The 22,399-nt window shown below is 39.1% G+C and overlaps 2 protein-coding genes across 2 annotated transcripts in view; one reads left to right on the forward strand and one right to left on the reverse strand.

The window, feature by feature from the left end:
* Positions 1 to 705: 705 nt before the first annotated feature.
* Positions 706 to 14,341, reverse strand: LOC115808788 (uncharacterized). Its single transcript, XM_030770271.1, has 6 exons — positions 14,285 to 14,341; positions 14,107 to 14,206; positions 4,764 to 5,135; positions 3,678 to 4,040; positions 998 to 2,270; positions 706 to 850 (listed from the first exon to the last, which is right to left on the reverse strand). The coding sequence occupies exons 1-6, from the start codon at positions 14,339 to 14,341 to the stop codon at positions 706 to 708; spliced, it is 2,310 nt and encodes a 769-aa protein (XP_030626131.1).
* Positions 14,342 to 19,478: 5,137 nt separating this feature from the next.
* Positions 19,479 to 22,399, forward strand: part of dnaaf3l (dynein axonemal assembly factor 3 like) — an 11,007-nt gene continuing 8,086 nt past the window's right edge. Inside the window, exons 1-2 of the mRNA XM_030770272.1 lie at positions 19,479 to 19,560; positions 20,319 to 20,425. Of these exons, the coding sequence (XP_030626132.1) occupies positions 19,479 to 19,560; positions 20,319 to 20,425 (189 nt within the window). The remainder of the gene's footprint in view (positions 19,561 to 20,318; positions 20,426 to 22,399) is intronic.

Genomic DNA, 22,399 nt, shown 5'->3' on the forward strand with positions numbered 1-22,399 from the left:
AAAGGTCTGTATCGGCCTTTCAATGTTTTCGATTTTCCAAGTTAAGACCGTGGAATGAATGAGCAGGTAATTGTTTTCAACGCACTTTCGAGTCCTTCTTTAAATCAATGAAATTCCATTTATTGGCACAAAAGACTTGATAATTCCAATAACACATAAAAGAAAACGAAAATAACTTAGATTTGTAATATGAAGCGACACGAAGTGAATCAAAAGTGGTCAAAAAATCGTTTTCAACCACCGTCACTCAATGCGCATTTACCAAAACCAAGTTCCAATTCCATTCTCCCGGTCCAAACAAGGTCCAAACAGTGGAGGAATTTCAGTGAGTGTCACTGACCAAGGATCTTCCAATAACACTCAAAATAGACAACAATTCACAAAACAAGCATTTGAGAAAATTTTCAGTGGTCAGTACTGTTAAGTTTACACACTGATTACAAATAATTCCAAGGATCATTAAACAAAACTCTTACAACTACTAAAACAACACTGTACAAAAACATTCTGTACAAAAAAAAGCAAGAAAAGGTTGTAATAGAGCGATGTGTGATGATGTCCTGTGTGGTGCAGTTGGTCTATATCTACCTGTTATAAGTGTGTTCTGCCCAACAACACATCAACAGTTCATAATATCCTAAACCCTACAGATCACCTGTGTAGTTTCTGGAAGGATAAGATAACTTGGTTTCATCTATTTGAACTCTATTTCTTGTAGATCTCCTCCAGCTGGGTGCTGGTGTCTGTGAGGTGGTCAAGTCCCTGTTTCAGCCTCTCTGCTTCTTTACTTGTCTCTCCACGGCTCAGACTGTGTAAATCCTGCCTCATTCTCACTATTTCCTTGGTCATCCTTCCGTGGATCAGTTTAAGTCTGTCACCCTCTGTAAGTTTTTCCTCTCCTTTCTGTTTGAGCGTCAGTCTCTCTATTTCTATTTCTTTCTCTTTCAGTGTCTGTCTCATTCTCTCTGCTCCTCTGTCCTGCTCATCATTGCTATACTGTAGTCTCTTCATCGCTTCATCAAGTTTTTCCTTCATTGTCTCCATCTCTCTGTCCTTTTCCTCTAGTATGTACTTAACTCTCTCCATCCTTCTCTCTTTCTCCTCTAGTATCTGCATCATTCTCTTCATTTCTTCATCTTTTTCCTCTGTCTTTATGTTAAATTCACTCTGTAGCTTTTTAAGAGAGGATATAAGTTTGCTCTGCAGTTCTGGCAGAATAATCTTCATAAGGTTTCTCTCAGCTTCAGCTTTGGCCTCCATCTCATATTTCTCTCTGATCTCCTCCAACTCCTCTTTGTGTATGTCCTCTTTTTCTCTTATCTCTCTCTCCATATCCTTTCTCAGCTTCTCTCTCTCCCTTTCTATCTCTCTTCTCCTTTCTTTCTCTTCTTCCAGTTGCTTCTCCAACTCTTTCTTTCTATTCTCATTCTTCTCATTCTCAAGCTCTTTTTCCAGCTCAGCTATCCTTTTTTCGAGTTCACTAATCTTTTCATCTTTTTCCTTATTCTGTTGCTCCATTTTTATGACATAATCCTGTTTATCCATCTCATGTTTCCTCTCCAACTCTTTCTCCTCCTTCTCTCTCCTATTTTTCTTCTCTTTTTCAATGAATATATTAATTTCCGTAACTCTCTCTACTGCTTCTTGGTAAACATCACTGCTGTAGAACTTCTCTTGGTTTTTTGACACCATTTCTTCAATCTTCTGTAGCAGTTCTGTGACCTCAGTTTCATCCCTGTTCTTAACATTCAGGAGGTGACACCTGTTTCCACATTTCTCCATCAGCTGCTGAAACCCATGACTTTTCATCTGGATCACCTCCTCTAGATTAATCTCCCTTAACCCTTCAGTATTTATGAAGAGGATCATTGTGTGTCCCCAACATTTGTCCCCAAAAATGTCCTCCAATTTCTCCAGCAGCTCACTCTCCTCTCCCTCAGATGGTTCCAGTGGATAGACCAGGAGGAAGGTGTGGGGTCCTGGGGCAGACAGACGGACACAGAGCCCCACGTCCTTCCTCATCTCCTCCTGAGAGAGTCCAGGACTCAACCAGTCAGGAGTGTCCACCACCACCAGCTGTCTCCCAGCCACCTCCCCCTGTCTGCTCTCGCTGTGCTGGGTCTCTGTGGATGTAGCAGCCTGGATCCCAAACTCCTCTCTGCCCAGGATGGTGTTTCCTGCTGCCCACTTCACTGTCTCACTCAGCCCCAGTAGCACCAGCCTCAGCTCAGGAGATACTGGCAGGTTTAAACTGGGCCTTTCTCCTCCCACTGCAAATAATCACAAATAATCTCTGAGTTTCTGTTAAACACAAAATCTATATCAATGCTAATACACACAATCTTCAGACTTAGACCTCACAAGGCTTCCTAGTATCCAACATTTTACTGGTATTATTCGTTGTCTTGGGATGACAAACACTGAACTTAAATTAGAGATAAATTCATATGAACAGATGTCATCTTCGTAAATTTTTTCAAATGCATTCAGCTGCAGGTAGTGTTTGGCACTGACCTAGTTACAGAGCACAGATCAGTAAAAATCACACAAATCAACTTACTAACTGGACGAGAGAGTTCAGCACTGTTCCTTCTCCTGAGGGGTAGTCTGTCAGCTGCACCTAGACATAACACAGAACATATCAATGCTGATTTTGAGCTGAACTGAATTCAGACAGCAAGATTCCAGATGAAAGATTCAAATTCTAAAGCCTTAAAATGATTTTTTTTAAGAATAAGAAAAAGAAAAAACTGACAAAGCTCTGAGAGAGAAATCAGACATGCCTTGATTTGACTGTCAGAGAGCTCCATAAGTTCATTTGTGTCATTCCAATGAGTTGTGTGACTGAATGCTGACCATAGTCTACATGCTGGAGGTTGGATGATAATTAGCGATAAATACAATGTGATTGTGTTGTGTTGTGTTGTGTTATGTTATATCTATGTTTATGTTTATGTTTCTGTTCTGTTCTGTTCTGTTATGCATAGTAAAAACACAGTACCCTCTGAAGATTCAGCGTTTTTCTCCTCCATTTGTTTGCCTTTGTCCTGTAGAGCAGTTCCTTGGAAGGGCTGAATCATTTTCTTTTCCAGTAATTCCTGCACTAACTCTATTTGTGTTTCACTGGTTTCCTCTGTGACAGACATGTTTTCTAGTTCTCTGACTGTCTGTTGGAGACACTGATTAGCTTCATGCGGATGTGCAGTTGTGCTCTCTGACTGTCTGCTAGCCTCCTCTTGTGACTTTTCTTCATCTTTCACAGCTGTAACAAGAATGTGACTCAGTTACAGATGTGTGTATATGTATCTAAATATATGTGCATATATATATGTATATGTATGTGTGTGTATCTGCATATGTAGCCTGGGGCCTTCCAGGTTTTGGCACATTTTTGGCACGAAAACAGTATTTTTACAGTATTTTAGTTACAGATGCCTTGATTTATATTTTACCACAATTATTGAGTGAAAACAATACTCTAAATTGCTCTATTAAGGAAAATACAAATTCGAAAATGTTATCAATTTCCATTTAACTATTTCAGAAACAATAAGGTTGCGGGTGCAAAAACAGAACAGAAACATTTAAATACTGACACATACTGCAAACTGATGAAAACAAGTAATGTCTTTATATCCTATGTATAAGGTAACGGTTTAGACAGACAGACCACTTACCAAAGACATACAGGTGAGTTTTGGATGTTAGCTTCTTGTCCCCTTCATAGATGACCTCACAATTGTACACTTCTGTATCAGTCTCCTGAAAGTCTCTCAGTGTCAGAGACACGTTTCCTCTCTGGAGTTCCTCCATGATCAGACTCACTCTGCCCTCATAGCCCCTCCCCTCTCTCACCTCTCCATTCTCATACTTGTAAATACACTCTGTCCCCCTAAACCACCTGATCTCCATGGTAACAGCACTGGTTTCAGGAGACAGATGATAGGGAATAATGACGTCCTTACCCACAAATCCACGCACAAAATTTAATGTAAATGTGTTGGTCTTCTTAATCTCTGGCCCAGGGATGAGTTGAAGAGCTGCAGTGGAAAAGCCGGACACATGTATCACATGAACATGGAAACACGTGAATATAGTCATATAGTAGTATATTATAAATATACATTAGGTATATAGATATATAATGCTTGGTCTCCTAGCAACCTCTGCTAAGTAAAACCAGTGCCTTATTTTGGCTGTCTTTCATTCTGACTACTCACTTCTTCAGAGCTCTGTTCAGTCAATGAGGAACTTCGATTATTATTCATATAATTAGTAGTGTGGTAAATCTCCCACTAGGGGGCACCACACAGCATGGTTTTTAGAAGCACATGGCAAACAAAAGATGCCTCTAAGGCTGACTTTTAGCTGTCACTTCAGGTCTAAGATGCTATTGGGAAATAAACAGCCCTGAACAGTTCAAATTTTTCACAAATCAACATTACAGACACAAAAAAGATCAAAATATTCGCAAAATTCATAATTTCAGTCTATGCATCATTTCTGTGGAAAACTATACATGTGAACAGGTTCCAGTGTGGGTATGTTGTTGCATATTCTGGTTTTCACTGAGGCACTGCTCTCTGGTACAGAACAGAGCTCACTGGTAACAGTTTGAATTTTTAAACTTAAAATTTAAATGTATCACTAAAATCCCTATATTTGGCTAAATGAGAAGACAGAATAACAATTATTAGTTTAGATTTTAGGTTTGGATGTGAAAACAATGTTCTTGTGACATGCTTCTTTTCGAGAGCACTTACAGCTTAAACACAGTAAAGCTGTAAATGTCAGCTTCTCCTCTCCGCTGATGACCTCACACCTGTACTCTCCTCCATCAGTCCACTGAACATCTCTCAGTGTCAGAGACACGTTTCCTCTCTGGAGTTCCTCCATGATCAGACTCACTCTGCCCTCATAGCCCCTCCCCTCTCTCACCTCTCCATTCTTATACTGGTAAATACAGTCTGTCCCCTTAAACCACCTGATCTCCATGGTAACAGCACTGGTTTCAGGGGACAGGTAACAGGACAGAGTGACATCTTCACCCACAGGTGCCCTCTGCAGTTTAGGCTGGTAGGAGGAGGACGAAATACGCCTTCGATGCACTGGTTTGTCAACTAGTGTCAGTTTGTCTGTGAAGTAAAACATGTAATAATCAATAAGAGTGTAATACAGTAACAATATATTTGGACATAAGTTTAAGGTTAACAGCAGTTTAACATGACAAGTGTTGTGTGGCATGTTGTATCATATTTGGAGAGTTGCCTTTGGTGTTATTTTAGGTGGATTTTTTACAGTCACCAGTGCTATGAAATTGGATGCATAGCTCTGACTGGCTGGCTGACTAAAGAAGTCAAGTGAATTGCCAGAGATGACACAAATACCTCTTGACTGTTTTGTATAAACACAGCACATACTATTGCCACACTGTAAATACTGAAGAGAAAGTGACAAACGTCAATGTCAAGCTGCTAATGGCACCAAAAGTTATGCCCCTACTCCAAATATAAGATGAAATAATATAATTAGTGTTAAAATTGATAGTAATCGATGTTCTGTCATGTGATTAATAACACCAAACAGATTGTCCTTATAATGCCATAACAATGTCCTGATCATTTTCTCTTATTTTTTACCTTAATCACTGGGCGTTATAAATAACCTGTGTGGCTTAACGATGAAGACTACTCATATGAAACTTTGGCTAATATTTTATAGTTAAATAACTCACAATAAAAATAGTTCACGGTTTTGATTTCTCTAATACAAATATGAATACCTTTATTGTCATTGTACATTTACAACCAGATTAGGTGTGCAGTACCAAGTATATGAAACATCTAGACATATAACAACATGAATATAATGTAAAAGCAAAAAAAAAGAAAAGACAGAAGAAGAACGATAAACGGGCATGTGATAAGAAGATAAGAGCACAGATCCTTGCATGTGTGTGGAGTTGTGTTTTTAAACTGACAGTACAGTCAGTGGCAGTTTTGTGTGAAAACATTAACAGCAATGCAGTATGAAGTGTATAAATTAGTGCAATCATGTCAGGACAGTGCAGGTAGGGTAGCAGCTTCACATGATTATGTTGACATATGTTAACATATGCATACATAAATTCATGTAAAATATAATCTTACAGTCCTGTAATCTGAGGTGTCTTGGTAGATTGGATCAGGAGGTTTATTGTACTGGGGTAGAAACTGCAGGTTTCTCCAGGTTTATCCTGTCTTACTGGCCAATTCATTAAGTGTTTGGAGTCACAAAGTCTTTCAGTAAGGAGTATTTCTAGTAGCTCACACCTGTTTGCTCACTTTAATACCTGCACTGTTCTAGTGTTCCAACAACATGACAAACTTTTGCAAAATGCTTAGCTAACATTCTTTCTTTTTTAAATATCATCCTCATTCTCATTTTTAGCTCTAACATTCTTCTCTCTCTCTCTCTCTCTCTCTCTCTCTCTCTCTCTCTCTCTCACACACACACACACACACACACACACACACACACACACACAAGCATAATTGTATGACAGTTAATAGCTCCTGACTTACATCGTAGCAATCATGATAAACCTATTAAATCAGCAGAAGAGAAATTTAAAAATGAACAACAATGATCTGATAACTTACTTTGCTCTGGACACTCTGCCATTTTCTGAAAAATATAAAATTTTACAGTTAATATAGATAATTTGAAAAATAGATTTTAAAGCTGAAAAGCTGTAGGTAATGTTTTCATCATTTAAATGAGAGAGGTTGTGCTCTTACCTGTCCTGCTGTTCACGTCGGTCTGTCCAAGTCAGTCTAAACCAAAACATTTATACATGTTTAAACTCTCGGAACTACAGCATCTAATGTTAACATCTTAAAGTTACAGCATGCGTGTGGTTAGAGAATATTAATTAAAAAAAAGTGGAAATTTAGCTACAACCATGAAGTTGACTACTTTAAATGTATAAACTCTCTCTTTCGATTTCAGTGAAATTTCCATCCTGTTGACGTCAAAGAATGTTGATATGGGTGGTGATAAAAACAGGTTGGAGCAGTTTCATTGTAGATGTCTGTGCACTGAGCCAACATGCCCCAACAGATCTCCAAGCAGTGTGTCTCTTGAAATTGTTGTATGTTGGATCACAGTTTGAATGTTCCCAAAACTCCGCGCCTTGTCTCTTTAGACAAGAAGATGAACAAATCTGTTTACTGCCTCCAACAGTTAATATCTTTTTCATGAGATCATGCAGAGTGAAATGCAGTCAGAATCCGTTTATGCTTCCAGGAAAAAGGAAACACATCAGAGCCCAGGATACACAGAGCTTCCCACTGAGACACACTACTATGAAAATTTAAGTGTCCCACAGACTGTTATCAAGATTTTCTCAAATGTCCCTTCAAGTTAACACATTATAAAAATATAAAGGAGAAATGTTTATGAAATGTAATTCTATTACTTCCCTGCTTATCTGAGGCCCACAGACGCAGATCTGAAGCTTACAAAATTTAGCCTGTGACATGAATGTCTATTTCTGTTCGTTTCAAAAGTCTAGGAGAAGAGAAAAGGCATAATGTGTAGTCATGAATGCTCCCTGCTGAAGTAAATGTTTGCGATTAACTTGTGTCATGATGAGGTAATGTCACTATCCACTGTTTAAATGGTGAATTTCAACTTTCTTCAGTTTTTGCATCATGGACTGGCTTTGCTAAGCCTGCCAAGATAGCAGCTGATTTGCTTGTCTAGAAAAAACAAAAATGTATTGCTCTGAACTGTTCTCATTTTTAAGTGGCTGAACAGGTGCAAAATAAATAACTCAGCTGTGTTTGTATTTCTGTTATCCTTTCATCGGAAAAGAGGATCTGTGAGATACTATAATTTCACTCATTACAAGTCAACAGGAATGGGAACAGACATGGAAAACTAAACAGGACCAAGCTGACAAGAACAGACTTGGCAAACAAAATGCTAGGTAGAATGGCAAAACACAGGGAAATGCATTAGGGCAATGCAAGACTTCATCAAGAACTGAAAGACCTAGAGAGTATTTACACAAACATAAAAGAAGGCTTAATGGACATAAACAGGTGAAAATAAATGGCCGAATGATTAACTGACTGCCCAAAGGAAACAGGACACTGACTATTTAAATATTTCTACAATATTAAGAAAATCAGACCACACAGCCCAACGCCTATTTCAGGCACTTTTTCATCTCCAAGCTTGGCTACTGCAACTCTCCACAATTAGGTCTCCTGGCATGCGCAATCAAACCCCTCCAGATGACTCAAAATGCCACAGCACGTCTGGTTTTCAATCGACTGAAGCAGTCACATGTCACACCCTCCTAATCTCCCTCCACTGGTTCCCTGTATCTGCCGATATCAAGTTTAAGTCCCTGATGCTTTTAGATCAACCAGTGAAACTGCTCTTCCATACACTGGGTCACTTATTAAGTTTTCCTTCCCCAGCTCATTTTCATACCGCAAATGCTATTTTCTGGTTTTCTCTGTTATTGGCACTAGTTTCACGCTGCAAGCATAACATCCAAACCACAGATATAGAACAGTATGCCTCATTGGCTCACTGTCATTTGTCACTGCTATGCTCCTGCGGGTCCGCCTTATTGGAGTGGTCAAGATCCGTTAGTAAACACCCTAGTGGAAATTCCAGCTCAAATCCAGTAGAAAATCCCAGTAGACATCCAGCTGAAGGCAGGCAGGAAAGCAGAAAACTTTCTTTAAGCAATATACAACTTTAAAAATTAGTGTTTTTAAATTGAATATGAATTGTTCAATTTAAAAACACTTATTTTTAAAAGAAACACTAACGGTTAAAACGTTTTACAAATGACTTGACATTTTCAAAAAACAATGTATTCTCTTTAGTGCACTTTGTACATTGTTAACTGATGAATCAAACAATTCATATATTTCATTATTATTGAGTGCATTCTCCATTTACAGCACTTTCTCACCAAGTGCAGGTATTGGGTTTGTTAGACCAGTTGAGACCAATTGTTTCCAGTTGAAATAAATAGCAGGCAACACCAGTTACATCCTACTGGTTTCAACTAGGTGGAACTGGTAAAGCAGCCACTGCCTATGGCTCTGTTGGTCTAAATGGGTTTTAAATGGTTTCAACTGGTATTCTTAACTGGGCAAACCATTAGAATCTGAAAACTCAATTGGAACCAATTTAAACCAGTACAGACCATTTGAGACCAGTTCATCCCAATAGACTAGCTACTGGATTTTCAACTGGAATTTCCACTAGGGAACGAATGAGTCCGACCCTCTGGAGTACATATCACGGGGATTCCCCCTCCGTCCGAGACCAGCTTATCTCCTTATAACGTGAAACGTTTCATGCCATAACAGTATAAGTTATCATGTGTTAACATGAAACGTTTAAGGAGATAACAAACGCTGTGTCCGAAATCGCTCCCTACTCACTACTCCCTACTCACTATAGTGTTTGGTACATAGAACACTCACTAGGGGATACGGGCAGACAAGAATTCTTCTGTGCAGCCCCAAGCATTTTAAAATCCCTCTAAGTGTATGCAACAGTATCATCCACTGTGCTCACTAACAACAGAATCTCACTATGTCTCATGTGAAGCATGAAGTAGAACTTCATCAAATCATGTAAATTAGCCATATTCCTCAGTTTAAACGTTCCTCATTCAAACGTCTTTCACGTTGTAGCCAAACAGACAGTCACATTGTCCAGCTCTGCTCCTGCTGGACAGAAGCATGAAGTGCAGCTCCTGTTTTAATAGAAACACCAGTGGAGTTTTGACTTTTGCCCACGTTTCACATTTTGTTGGAAAGTGAATAAATTTGTGGTGGTCAGTGAAGCTGATTCACACACTATGTACTAACTGAAGAGAACAATCATTTGAGACTCTGAGAAGACTGTGAAGTGAGGTTATTATCATAGTTTCCTTCTCCTACCAATCACTGCAAAGAGCATTTTTCTGAATAATGCATCACTACAGAGACTATAGACTAAAGTGTTTGAAATACAAAAGCTTTATTTCATCATTCATTGAGAGGCAACACAAAAGTATAAAATAAGACACACAATTACATACATTAACACACCCAGTCAGATCATACCAGCACAAAAGTGATCAACATCTTCCTCATGACCATATATGGACTGTCCTGTAACCACGGTAACTGATCAAGGCTTCAGCCTATGACACAAATCCAGGTATAACATTTAGGAAATGACCTCGTATGAAATGTTTGTTATGAAATGTTGACCATAAATTCAACTCAATAAACAAGAAGAAAGTTAACACACAATGACACATGTGGACTTAATTCCACTTCTGTACTTCTCTTATCTCTGTCTGTTACTGTTCTATTTCCTCACTGTTTACAGACTGGTTTATAGACTCACCTCTAATCTCTGCTGTACTCTGTACATGTGTGTCAGTTTTCTCTCATCACTGTCTGTTACTGTTCTATTTCCTCACTGTTTATAGACTGGTTTATAGACTCACCTCTAATCTCTGCTCTACTCTGTACATGTGTGTCAGTTTGGTTCACATTAGAAATCATCAGCTGTCTCTCAGACCCATTTTACACATGTTACAATCTCAACCTCTGATTGGATTTTGTTCTGTCTGATCTGATTTGAATATGTACAGCATTAACTAATCACATTGTTGGTCCACTCTTGTTCTTGAGCTTTGATTGGTCAGCAACACCTCCATCAGTCTCTGTCACTGGTCACAGGTTAAGATGTGTCAGTCAGTATCAGTCACTACAGTTTTCTCCTTATTCATCATCACCAGTGTCTGTGTCTCTGTTGTGATTAAATAGAGGGAGATCCACCTTCTCTCTGCTCTCTCTCTTCAGCATCTGAGTTTGGTTTACTGTCCTCTATATTCACTGAAAAAAAGAGTGGGCAGCTATGGGCAGAATTTAAACATTACACAGCCAAGTGAAAACTTCAGAAGAGAGACATGCTAGTGAACAGTGAGACTGTGTAGTTGTTGCTCAGATTGATAATCTATAATTTGGCCCTCTGCTGGGTGACAGAAAACATAGATCAGCTTCAGATCAACCCAGATCAGCCCATTCTGACCAAAGTCTGTGTAAAGATCAGGAAGGTGAGGAAAAGGAGACGTACTTGAAATACGATCACCATCATTACTGTGTCTTCTCACAGGCTGGGGCCGAGAATCAAGTTCTGAAAGATGTAAAATGTACAGTACAGTTTCTGTCGTTTCATATTACTGGTCTACAGACTATTTTTGGTTAAATCTGACTGAATTAGTGTCTGTCTCCATAACTACACTATCAATATTAGTCTCTGTCTCCATAACTACAGTATCAGTATTAGTGTCTGTCTCCATAGCTACAGTATCAGTGTTAGTCTCTGTCTCCATAACTACACTATCAGTATTAGTCTGTGTCTGCATAACTACACTATCAGATGTAATTTTTGTATCATGCTGTGTTCATGCAGTATACTACTGGAGAAGATCTACTTCTGCCTTGTGCTCTGTTGGTTTTGTTCATTGTATCATAAACACACCTTTAGACTATAGTTGTATTACACACACCTTTAGACTATAGTTGTATCACACACACACACACACACACACACAAACACCTTTAGACTATAACTGTGAGAGGGATTTTTCCCTCAGTCTTGGATCTTTCTGTCCTGTCTCTTCATCATGCCTCTGACTTATTTCCAGTAAAAGAGGAATATTCTAGATACATGTTTCTTTGGAATTCATGTCAGAGAGACAACATGAGTAAATTGAGTTAATTAATTAATTATTTAAAACAAACTGTAACATTATGTTGTATCATAATGTATAATACCACTGCCTTACTAGTCATCAACATGTAAAACACAGAGAGAGAGAGAGAGAGAGAGAGAGAGAGTCAGAGAGAGAGTATTGTGTTGTATCATACCTACATCTGTCAGGATTAACATGTAGAACAGAGAGAGAAAGACAACATGAGTGTGAGGAGTTAATTCATTTGTCAATTAATAAGTCAATTAACAAACTGTATCATAAAGATGACTGTGATCATTATCATGTATGACTGGAGTTAAGGCACTGTTTTATCATACCACTGTGGTCTACATGTAAAACAGAGAGAGGGGTTAATTGAGTATATGAAGTTCATTACTGCATTATTTCGGACAAACTATAACATTACTTTGTATCATAAAATATACATTCGAACTTACAGATTTCTGAATAAGGTAACACAGATCCGGTCATCATTAACATGTAGGAGAAAGACAATGTTAGAACATAAATAATGCTCTGAATTACTACAATGAGTAAAATAATGCATTCATTAGCATAAACTGTAGTATTGTGTTTTATCATATCTAATGCTGTCAGAGTTAATTAATGAATTAACAGACACTACAACACTGTGTGGTATTACACCTCTAGATCTAATGGATAACAGAGATCCTGTCATTTATTAACATGTAAATCAGAAAGAGAGAAAACATGAGTGTGTGGGCGCATTAATTAATGAATTTATTAATATGCAAAACAACTGATACACTAAGTTAAATAATGCATTCGTTGGCATGAACTGTAGTGTTGTGTTATATCATACCTTCATCTGTCAGGATTAACATGCAGAACAGAGAACCAGTCACCATTTACATGTACAACAGGGAGAGAGAGAAAGAGAGAGAGAGAGAGAGAGACAGAGAGAGAAGAGAAGAGAAATATGCATTTCAAGCTGAAAGGCAATGTTGATGGCCTTGATAGTTACTGGAAACCTATAGTTCACAGACGAGAATCTGTGTTCAAAGTTTAAAAAGTTTAAATATCTATTATTACAGGCCTCAGTCTGAAGAAGAAAAAAAGCGATTAATTGTCATTAATCATAGCAAATTATGTGATTAATTAGTTAATTTTTAATCTATAAACAGCTCTTTCATAATACATAAAAGAATGACACAAAAATAATAAAACTATGATATAACATGATGAAGAAGATAGCAGACAACAAGTTATCGTTAACATGGAAGAGAGAGAAAGTGAGAGAGAGAGTGAGAGAGAGAGAGACAACTGAGTATGTGGAGTGAAATAATCTTTAAGACAAACTATAACACTGTGTTGTAACATAATACACCCAGGAAACACATGGGTACTGAAGAAGATAACACAGATCCAGTAATCATTAATATATGAGAAAGACCATATTAGTACATAAATAATGTACTGAGTTAGTACAATTAGTTAAACAATGCATTAATTAGCATAAACTATAATATTGTGTTTTATCATATCTAATACTGTGGGAATTAACATGTGATGGGGGGGGGTGTCTTAGGAGAGTCAGAGTTAATTAATTAGTTGTTTAAAACAAACAATAACATTACACTGTGTCATAATACATACAATAATAACATATGATGAGGAAAACAGTCAGTCATCATTAATATGTAAAACAAGTGATACAATGACTTAAATAATGCGTTAATTAGCATAAACTGTAGTATTGTGTTGTATCATACCTTTATCTGTCAGGATTAACATGTAGAACATGTAAGAGAGAGACAATATTAGTACATAAGTAATGCACTGTGTTGCTACAATGACTTAAATAATGCATTAGAAGGAAAAACAAAATGTGATTTGTTGAGATGATGTATTATGTACAATATAGAATATGTCAGTGGAAACTTAAAATAAAACACTATCTCAATCCACTAGTCTCTGAACAGAAGAGTTTTATATGTCAGTATGTTGGACAATCTGTAAAACCCAAGGAGAGGCTGATGTGTATATTGTGGAGAAGGAGAGATGGAGTTGAGATTGTCTCTGTGACAAACTGTGATAGAATGGGAGACTTATGCTGGAGGAATAATAATAATGGTGATGTGATTTCTCTACTGACTGTTCTGTTAATAAAGTGTTTACATGAAAATATAACACAAACATGAGTATGGAGTTGATTCATTAAACTAACCTGATACTAGACAGTTGTACCTAATAAACTGGCCACTGTGTGTCTATGTTCATATAGTATAATGCATTCTATCTACTCTATGTTCATAAACACTGATGTCATTGTGGTGTTTTTACATCATACTTACGTCTGACAATCAGGTGAGTATGTAATGTCACCTTCTTCTCCTCTCCATAGATGACCTCACACCTGTACTCTCCTCCATCAGTCCTCTGAACATCTCTCAGTGTCAGAAACACATTTCCTCTCTGGAGTTCCTCCATGATCAGACTCACTCTGCCCTCATAGCCCCTCCCCTCTCTCACCTCTCCATTCTTATACTGGTAAATACAGTCTGTCCCCTTAAACCAGCTGATCTCCATGGTGACAGCACTGGTTTTAGAAGACAGGTAACAGGGCAGAGTAACATTTTGACCTTCAGATGAGGCGACCACATTCGGCCTGTGAGGGAAATGAAGGAGTGAAGAACAGCCCTGTTTTCCAAAAACGAGCTCAAATGTTTCTGTTTGAAGACACAGGGAGAAGTTTCTCATTAACATAGTCTCTCATAAACATCATCATCATCGCTCTCTCTCTCTTTTTCAAACACACACACACACACACACACACATATAATCACATAATTATTAAGGGAGAGGCCAGTCAATTTGAATATGCCACCACTGTACGTAAAGGAAGAGTTTTTACAACCTTTAGTTATAAACTATGAGATGCATGTTAGAACACTGTGTGTGTGTGTGTGTGTGTGTGTGTGTGTGTGTGTGTGTGTGTGTGTGTGTGTGTGTGTGTGTGCGCGCGCACACATGTGTGTGTGGCAGATAAAATTTGAATTGTAGACTTAATGGTTCCTTGTCATAGACACTAAATATGGTATTCACCTTCTCTCTCCTCTTTCTCTTCATCATCATTGCCTGGTTTAATGTCCTCTGAAAAACGAGAGGATGAAGTGACTGGCGTTTTATGTAAAAACTCTGAGCCAAATTCTTTACTAAGGAGAAAGTCCTTTTAAACAGTTTCACAGTCGATGCGCTGGCTCTCTGGATGACGTCACACACAGATCTCATAGAGTCTCATATTCAGGGTCCTACCTGACCCTAGTCTGACCAAACTGAGTGTAAAGTTCAGTGAAGTGAGGAAGAGGAGACGTACTTGATGTATGAGTTATGTCTTCACTCCGCCTTCTCTTGTCTGGGCGCTGACGACCAGGAACTGAAAGATACAAGATGTAGCCTACTGTTCAGCGTTTGTTGTTTCATTATGTTGTGTTATATCATGATACAATGTTGCGTTTCTTCACTAATTAATTTCTGACGGATGCTGATATCGATGCTGTGTAACTTAAATACATGTTAAATGGGTAAATATGTCCTTATTCTTCCTTATCTTAAGTTTGATTCACAGTTGCCGTCCTGCTACAAACGAATAGGGCTAATGTCGGCTTTTTATATGGGAAGCCCAAAGGTCTTATGATATTTTCTCCTTAAAGCGAAGACTTGGCTGCAAAAGCACCACGCTATACTCAATAGCTAACTTCGTAATCTAAACGGCCTTGACTACAAAAGACAAAGAGTGTTACAACTATAGTGCTCGATCGTTTAAAATGCAAACATACGTCGTTAAAGTGGTTGTGCAAATACTCAATAACACCTTTTCCCCTCAAAAGTGTTTCAGGCTCACCAGATAACTCAGGCTCCTCTCCAGACGATGCCATCCGTAACTGATATATGAAAAAAAATAGTCCTTGATTTCCGAAAATCAGTCTCACAGTCACTTCATACGCCTTCTAAACCCTTACGCTGAATGGAATCAACAGAATCAACAAAATTAAAAAAAAATCTTTAGAGAGCCTGTTTAGCCTGTTCTAAACTGTTTCAACCCAGTTGGAATCGCGTAGGAGTCTTTACTTCCACTCCAATTTTATCTATACTGTAAAACAACAACAACAAAAAGTGACGCCATGGGTTCGTTTAATTTGTTGCTCAATACGTGTTTCCAAAACCCCCTTTCAGTCTAGAGTTCGGCAACCTAATTTAGAGTGTATAGGTTGTGATTGTTTAGAATGGCTCTTCAGTCTTCTTTATTTACCGTCACTTTTCTGAATACTTATAGGGTTCAATACTGAGCTCTAGAGCTTACAGAAAATATGTCTCTCCTGATGTGGCGACAAACCAAGACAATCCTACTCAGAGTAAAGATATCACATTACATTAATGTTTGGGTGACTTTTCTCATACTCCACAACAAATCAACATAATGAGGAATTCATTTTAAAAATATTCAGAAACATTGTCCTTACATTTTAATTCATTTTAGAAGTGTTGTCTCTTGTCACTCTGAAATATCTCATTGTCACAACAGAAATCTATGCATAGCTTTAACCAATAGTATTTTAGCATAGTTTAAGAAATGCTTATTTCAGTGAAGACTGAGCAGATTAGAAAAAAGTTTTGATATCAGGTTCTGTTGTTTCTGAATTAGAACTACGCTCAGTTAAACGGTTATTGTTTTTCTACTGTGACACATCTCATATTTCACTCCAGCACAGAAATGGTGGAGGTACCTGGTCCACACTATATGAACACGACCTGACCTTAAACAAAATCATTTTAGAATTTTTTTTTCTTTCTTTCTTTTTTGTTCTTATTACTTTTTATTTAAGCAAGGTTTACGGCGGTACAGCAGATCAGTACAAGTTTGTATATAGACCAGAGACTGGTCAGAACATCAGTAGACCTGACTGGTCAGAACATCAGTAATACATGTAAAAAAAAGTGAAAACACAAAAGATCAAACCACTTACAAAAAAACAAAAACAAAAACAAAAACGCCTTCATTTAGTGTAAATCAGCCTCGAGGAAAAAACACAGTCGACATCCATCTTGAAGAGGGAACACAAGAAAACAATGTGAGTTGTTTTTAAGCGATAATGATTTGACAAAAATGACATGGCTGAAAAAACTGTGCTTTAATAACAGAGAGGTGTATGATCAGACAGAAGAGAGAAACAGATAAAGTCATAACTCTGTAACTCTCTCTGACGGTCACCTCTCTCATCAGCTCACCTTTCCTCTGTGAATTCTCCTTCCTCATCCTCTGTCTTATCCTTCACCTGTTCCCTCAAATTACTTTTTCCTGGTCTTACTCATTTTTCTTCCTCAATCCCATTAAATTTCCATGCGAAAAGAATTTTTACTGTCTATCTCCATTTTCTGCTTCCATTCCATCCCTCCTCATAAGCTCTGTTTACTGAGTGCCACTGGAGGAGTCCAATGAAATGCCTGCATTGGGTTTCTCTTCTCCCACTGCAACCAATCAGAGAAATGCAGGTGAGTGCCGACATATATAACAGATTCATGCCAGTTACACCTTTACAATTTAGAGCATTCATCTCCTCATTCATTAATGTGTTGTAGCTGTGTAAGACCTGATGTCCGACACAATCTCCATCCTGTCTGTGAGAGAAAGAAAAGCATTTACTCACTGATAGGAGGCAGTCCCTCCTTACTCCCCCTTCTCCTTAATGGAGGAGAGACATCTGCAAACATGAAACAACAAGAACAGTATGTCGTTTAAAAATGATCTGCATCCACTAAGACACACCTACATTTATTCAAGGCCATTGTGTTCTGGTGTCACTCTAAAATATTGGCTTTGAGCCTGATCAACTGAATCCTCACCGTTTTATATCTAACACTCACCACGTGGCTATAAATCCAGCCATTCTATTGGTCAATCCGTTTTCTCTGTAGTGGAAATTGACAAGACAAAGACGGGATGACTTTGCATAATATAGTTAAAACTTTAGAACCTTTAATTAAATGAAAATAACACTGACACCAGTATGAAATGAATTCCAGAAAGAACCTTAAGTAGATTCAAGCTTGTATGCAACCATATAGGTTTGTCTAGGGCCGCACTTTTAGGCGACTTTGGGTGATTTTTCTGTCGTTTTGAATGATCACATGTTTGAAATAATTTAATCTCCAAACTAACGCATGTGGGACGTACAACAGTTTACAATGAAAGACGACGTTAACATTGTTTGATCCTCTAGAACGGAGACGCTTAATAACCAAAACGGTTTCCAAATGTTTCTTTCCATTTTTTTAATCTGGTTTCTTATTTAAGGCCTCCTGATAAATGCCACTCTGCTTCATTTAATCAGCTATTTCACTTGTGCCTCTAAATAATTACCTAACTGAATTTTTAAAGAACTGATCAAAAATATACCCGTCAATTTATCCTTCGTCTCTGAGATCTCCTGTTCTTTTCCTCTGTCAGATTTTTTATTTTCCTGAACGTACGGAACTTGCAGAGGTCGAACATCGGCGTTTATATGAATGAGATAGCGTGGGTTTACATTGTCCTTCTTGTGAAACTGTCTATCGGTATTACTCGAACTGGATGACATGTCTGCCACCCCTTTTCTATGCTCAGATTGGTTCTCTTCCTAGGAAACAAGTTTGAATGCTCTTAATGTGTAACGAAGGTTTTCAAGACGTTTTAGTAAGTGAGCCCGAACTAAAATGGCTCTACCAGTCTGCTCTCTGTCGAGGCATAAGGGGAACACATGATGACCACGTCTGCGCACAAGCCACATCGTCAGCAGCTTCCTGGCATCTTTTGTGGGAACTCTCTCTGCCCATTCAGGGTTTTTCTGACTCGTGCAGCTCAGACAAAGCCAATCAAGCATGGAAAACTTTATATTAATTCAGACGATCACAGATATTGTAGTCATGCGCATGCCATTGAAAATAAATAATGAAGAAACAAAGTAAAGTATATCACATATTTAATCATTTTAACCTATTCAGACTCATTGATCTGCTTGCTTGACTAGTGAAGCCGCAAACACCATATTTATTGCTTGTGCGCAAGAGGGTCTGGCACGGAAGAGTACTGGGGCCCCGGCCCCTGATGAAAAATAACGATTGTATTTCGAGAAACAACGTTTATTCTCGGAATTTCGACTTAACTCTCGCAATCAAATATTCCTAGAATAAAGTCGAAGTTGTATATCGAGGTTAAGATCGAAATTTCGAGTTTAACAGATAAATAAAAGCGAAAATTCCACTTAAGTCTCCCTCTTGTTTGTCAGGTGGGATTTGTTGAGAGCGTCAGTTCAGGTTGCTTAGCAACCGCTACAAACTCACTGCCGCAACTGCAGAACAGCATTTTTTTTAGAGGCAAGGTAAGTTTCGATAAACTGAGCTAATTAAAGTATATAAGATCTGGGAATCGCTTACTGACATTTACATGTCGCAAAACGAGTAATTTGAGGGGACACTTAAACAGATGAGAATTGATTTAAAAACGTAACGCCGTTTGTTTAGCATCGATTGCTAAATTAATGCAACAGGACATGGATCCCCTAAAACGAGGTGATGTCTGATTCATCTGGTAATGCTGTTGATTTGTTGAAGAGTGAAAAGTGTAAATGGTCAGTAACACTGATCAAAAAATTTCTTTTCTTTTGGAAAGTTTGTGTTTGCGTGGGGGATGTGTGCTGGTCGGCCATTGGAAGGTGCAGGCTGCGTTACCTGGTGGGGTTTCGGACCTGCCAGAGACCTTCTCAGCACAGGTGAGACCCATGAATTTGGTTCCCTGGCAGTGGTTTCTTAAAATTACTAACACGTGACTTGGTGATGTGATGCTGTGATATATATATAACGGTAATGACGCAACCCAGACACTTTCGCTTTGACGTTAAATTGCTGCAGTTTTTGTCTCTACGCAGCGAAATTAACATTGTGGATCCAAACAATTCCCAGCAATTTCGTTCCTTGCGTTAATTACTTAATGATGTACAGACTCAGAAACACTACACAATTGTGTAGCATGCAGTAGATCTAACTAAGCGTGTCGAAATTCCTACATTTAAATGTAGGCTAAGCTATTTAACGTTCTGATTATATGACGTCGGTGCTGAATTTTCTGAAGAAACACCATTTGTTTCAGCATTCTTATCTTATTCAACACATTTTATGAGAAACATCTATTCCACTCTAATTCAACTCCCCCTGAAACATACATTCTAACCTGTGTTGAAGCCAGAACGTGGCCTTGCTCACAGTTTAGGCCCATTTGTTAATCTTCACATGGAGCGGTTTTCCCGTTCAGTAGTGTTTTAAACTTCTTTTATTTCTGTATAAAACTGCCTTCACTATTAGTGATGTGTGAGGTCAATGTGCACCTAACAAAACAACTTAAACATATTTTTGTCACATAAGAAATAGGACAGTTTCACAGAATGAATCCCACTGGAAATTTACCTGTGCTTTCTGTGACGAAAAGTATTGAATACATGTCTCTCTCTCTCTCTCTCTCTCTCTCTCACAGGTGCTGTTAGACAGCAGGGCCAGCTGAATGTGTTACTGGTGGGAAGTGGAGACCCCAGACACATTCTGAAGACCATCACTGGTCTCAGAGACACAGACACTCTGCATGTGAGTGTAACAGTGCCTGACTTTGGGCTTTTACTCCTTCCATTTAAACAGCTCTCAGCACAGCAGCTAAGACATTGGTGCTTGTGTCTTTCCAAATCAGAGCCTGGCTCACTTCAGCCTCAGGCTCTCAGGGTGAAGCTGCAGATATGGGCTCATTGTAAGTTAGGTTTAGTCTAAGTGACCAAATAGCTTTCAGCTGAACGAAAAAGTATCGCAATGGGAGAGGCACCTGTGTGGGTATATATAGCTGATGTCAAACAGTAGTGAATTGCTGGTATCACTGGTATCACAATCAGCAGGTGTAGTGCTGATTTCTCTGTGTAAATATAAACAGTGGTGCTTGGGTATATTCCAGAGAGCGGGTTTAGTGAAAACTCTGAGTTAGTTAACTTAGAGCAAGCAGTAAACCTCCTAATAGTGTTGGTGTCTCTGTGTAAATATAAACAGTGGTGCTGTGCTGGTGTCTGTGTAAATATAAACAGCAGTGCTGTGCTGGTGTCTGTGTAAATATAAACAGCGGTGCTGTGTTGGTGTCTGTCTGTGTAAATATAAACAGCAGTGCTCTGTTGATGTCTGTCTGTGTAAATATAAACAGCAGTGCTGTGTTGGTGTCTGTCTGTGTAAATATAAACAGCGGTGCTGTGTTGGTGTCTGTCTGTGTAACTATAAACAGTGGTGCTGTGCTGGTGTCTGTCTGTGTAATCAGTAGTGCTGCGCTGGTGTCTGTGTAAATATAATCAGTAGTGCTGCGCTGGTGTCTGTGTAAATATAAACAGCAGTGCTGTGCTGGTGTCTGTGTAACTATAATCAGTAGTGCTGCGCTGGTGTCTGTGTAAATATAATCAGTAGTGCTGCGCTGGTGTCTGTGTAAATATAATCAGTGGTGCTGTGCTGGTGTCTGTGTAAATATAATCAGTAGTGCTGCGCTGGTGTCTGTGTAACTATAAGCAGTGGTGCTGTGTTGGCGTCTGTGTCAGTATAATCAGTAGTGCTGTGTTGGTGTCTGTCTGTGTTAACAGTAGTGCTGTGTTGGTGTCTGTGTCAGTATAATCAGTAGTGCTGTGTTGGTGTCTGTGTCAGTATAATCAGTAGTGCTGTGTTGGTGTCTGTGTCAGTATAATCAGTAGTGCTGTGTTGGTGTCTGTCTGTGTAAACAGTGGTGCTGTGCTGGTGTCTGTCTCTGTAGGTCTGGGTTAATATAAACAGCAGTAATACTGTGCTGGTGTCTGTCTCTGTAGGTCTGGGTTAATATAAACAGCAGTAATACTGTACTGGGGTCTGTCTGTGCAGGTCTGGGTGATGGAGAACAGTATGGAGGTGGTGCTGGTGTCTGTGTTAACAGTAGTGCTGTGTTGGTGTCTGTCTGTGCAGGTCTGGGTGATGGAGAACAGTATGGAGGTGGTGCTGGTGTCTGTGTTAACAGTAGTGCTGTGCTGGTGTCTGCCTGTGCAGGTCTGGGTGATGGAGAACAGTATGGAGGTGGTGCTGGTGTCTGTGTTAACAGTAGTGCTGTGTTGGTGTCTGTCTGTGTAGGTCTGGGTGATTGAGAACAGTATGGAGGTGGTGCTGGTGTCTGTGTTAACAGTAGTGCTGTGTTGGTGTCTGCCTGTGCAGGTCTGGGTGATGGAGAACAGTATGGAGGTGGTGCTGGTGTCTGTGTTAACAGCAGTGCTGTGCTGGTGTCTGCCTGTGCAGGTCTGGGTGATTGAGAACAGTATGGAGGTGGTGCTGGTGTCTGTGTAATCAGTAGTGCTGTGCTGGTGTCTGCCTGTGCAGGTCTGGGTGATGGAGAACAGTATGGAGGTGGTGCTGGTGTCTGTGTTAACAGTAGTGCTGTGCTGGTGTCTGTCTGTGCAGGTCTGGGTGATGGAGAACAGTATGGAGGTGGTGCTGGTGTCTGTGTTAACAGTAGTGCTGTGTTGGTGTCTGCCTGTGCAGGTCTGGGTGATTGAGAACAGTATGGAGGTGGTGCTG

This window comes from Chanos chanos, chromosome 3 (genome assembly GCF_902362185.1).
Source record: "Chanos chanos chromosome 3, fChaCha1.1, whole genome shotgun sequence".
Taxonomy (NCBI): domain Eukaryota; kingdom Metazoa; phylum Chordata; class Actinopteri; order Gonorynchiformes; family Chanidae; genus Chanos; species Chanos chanos.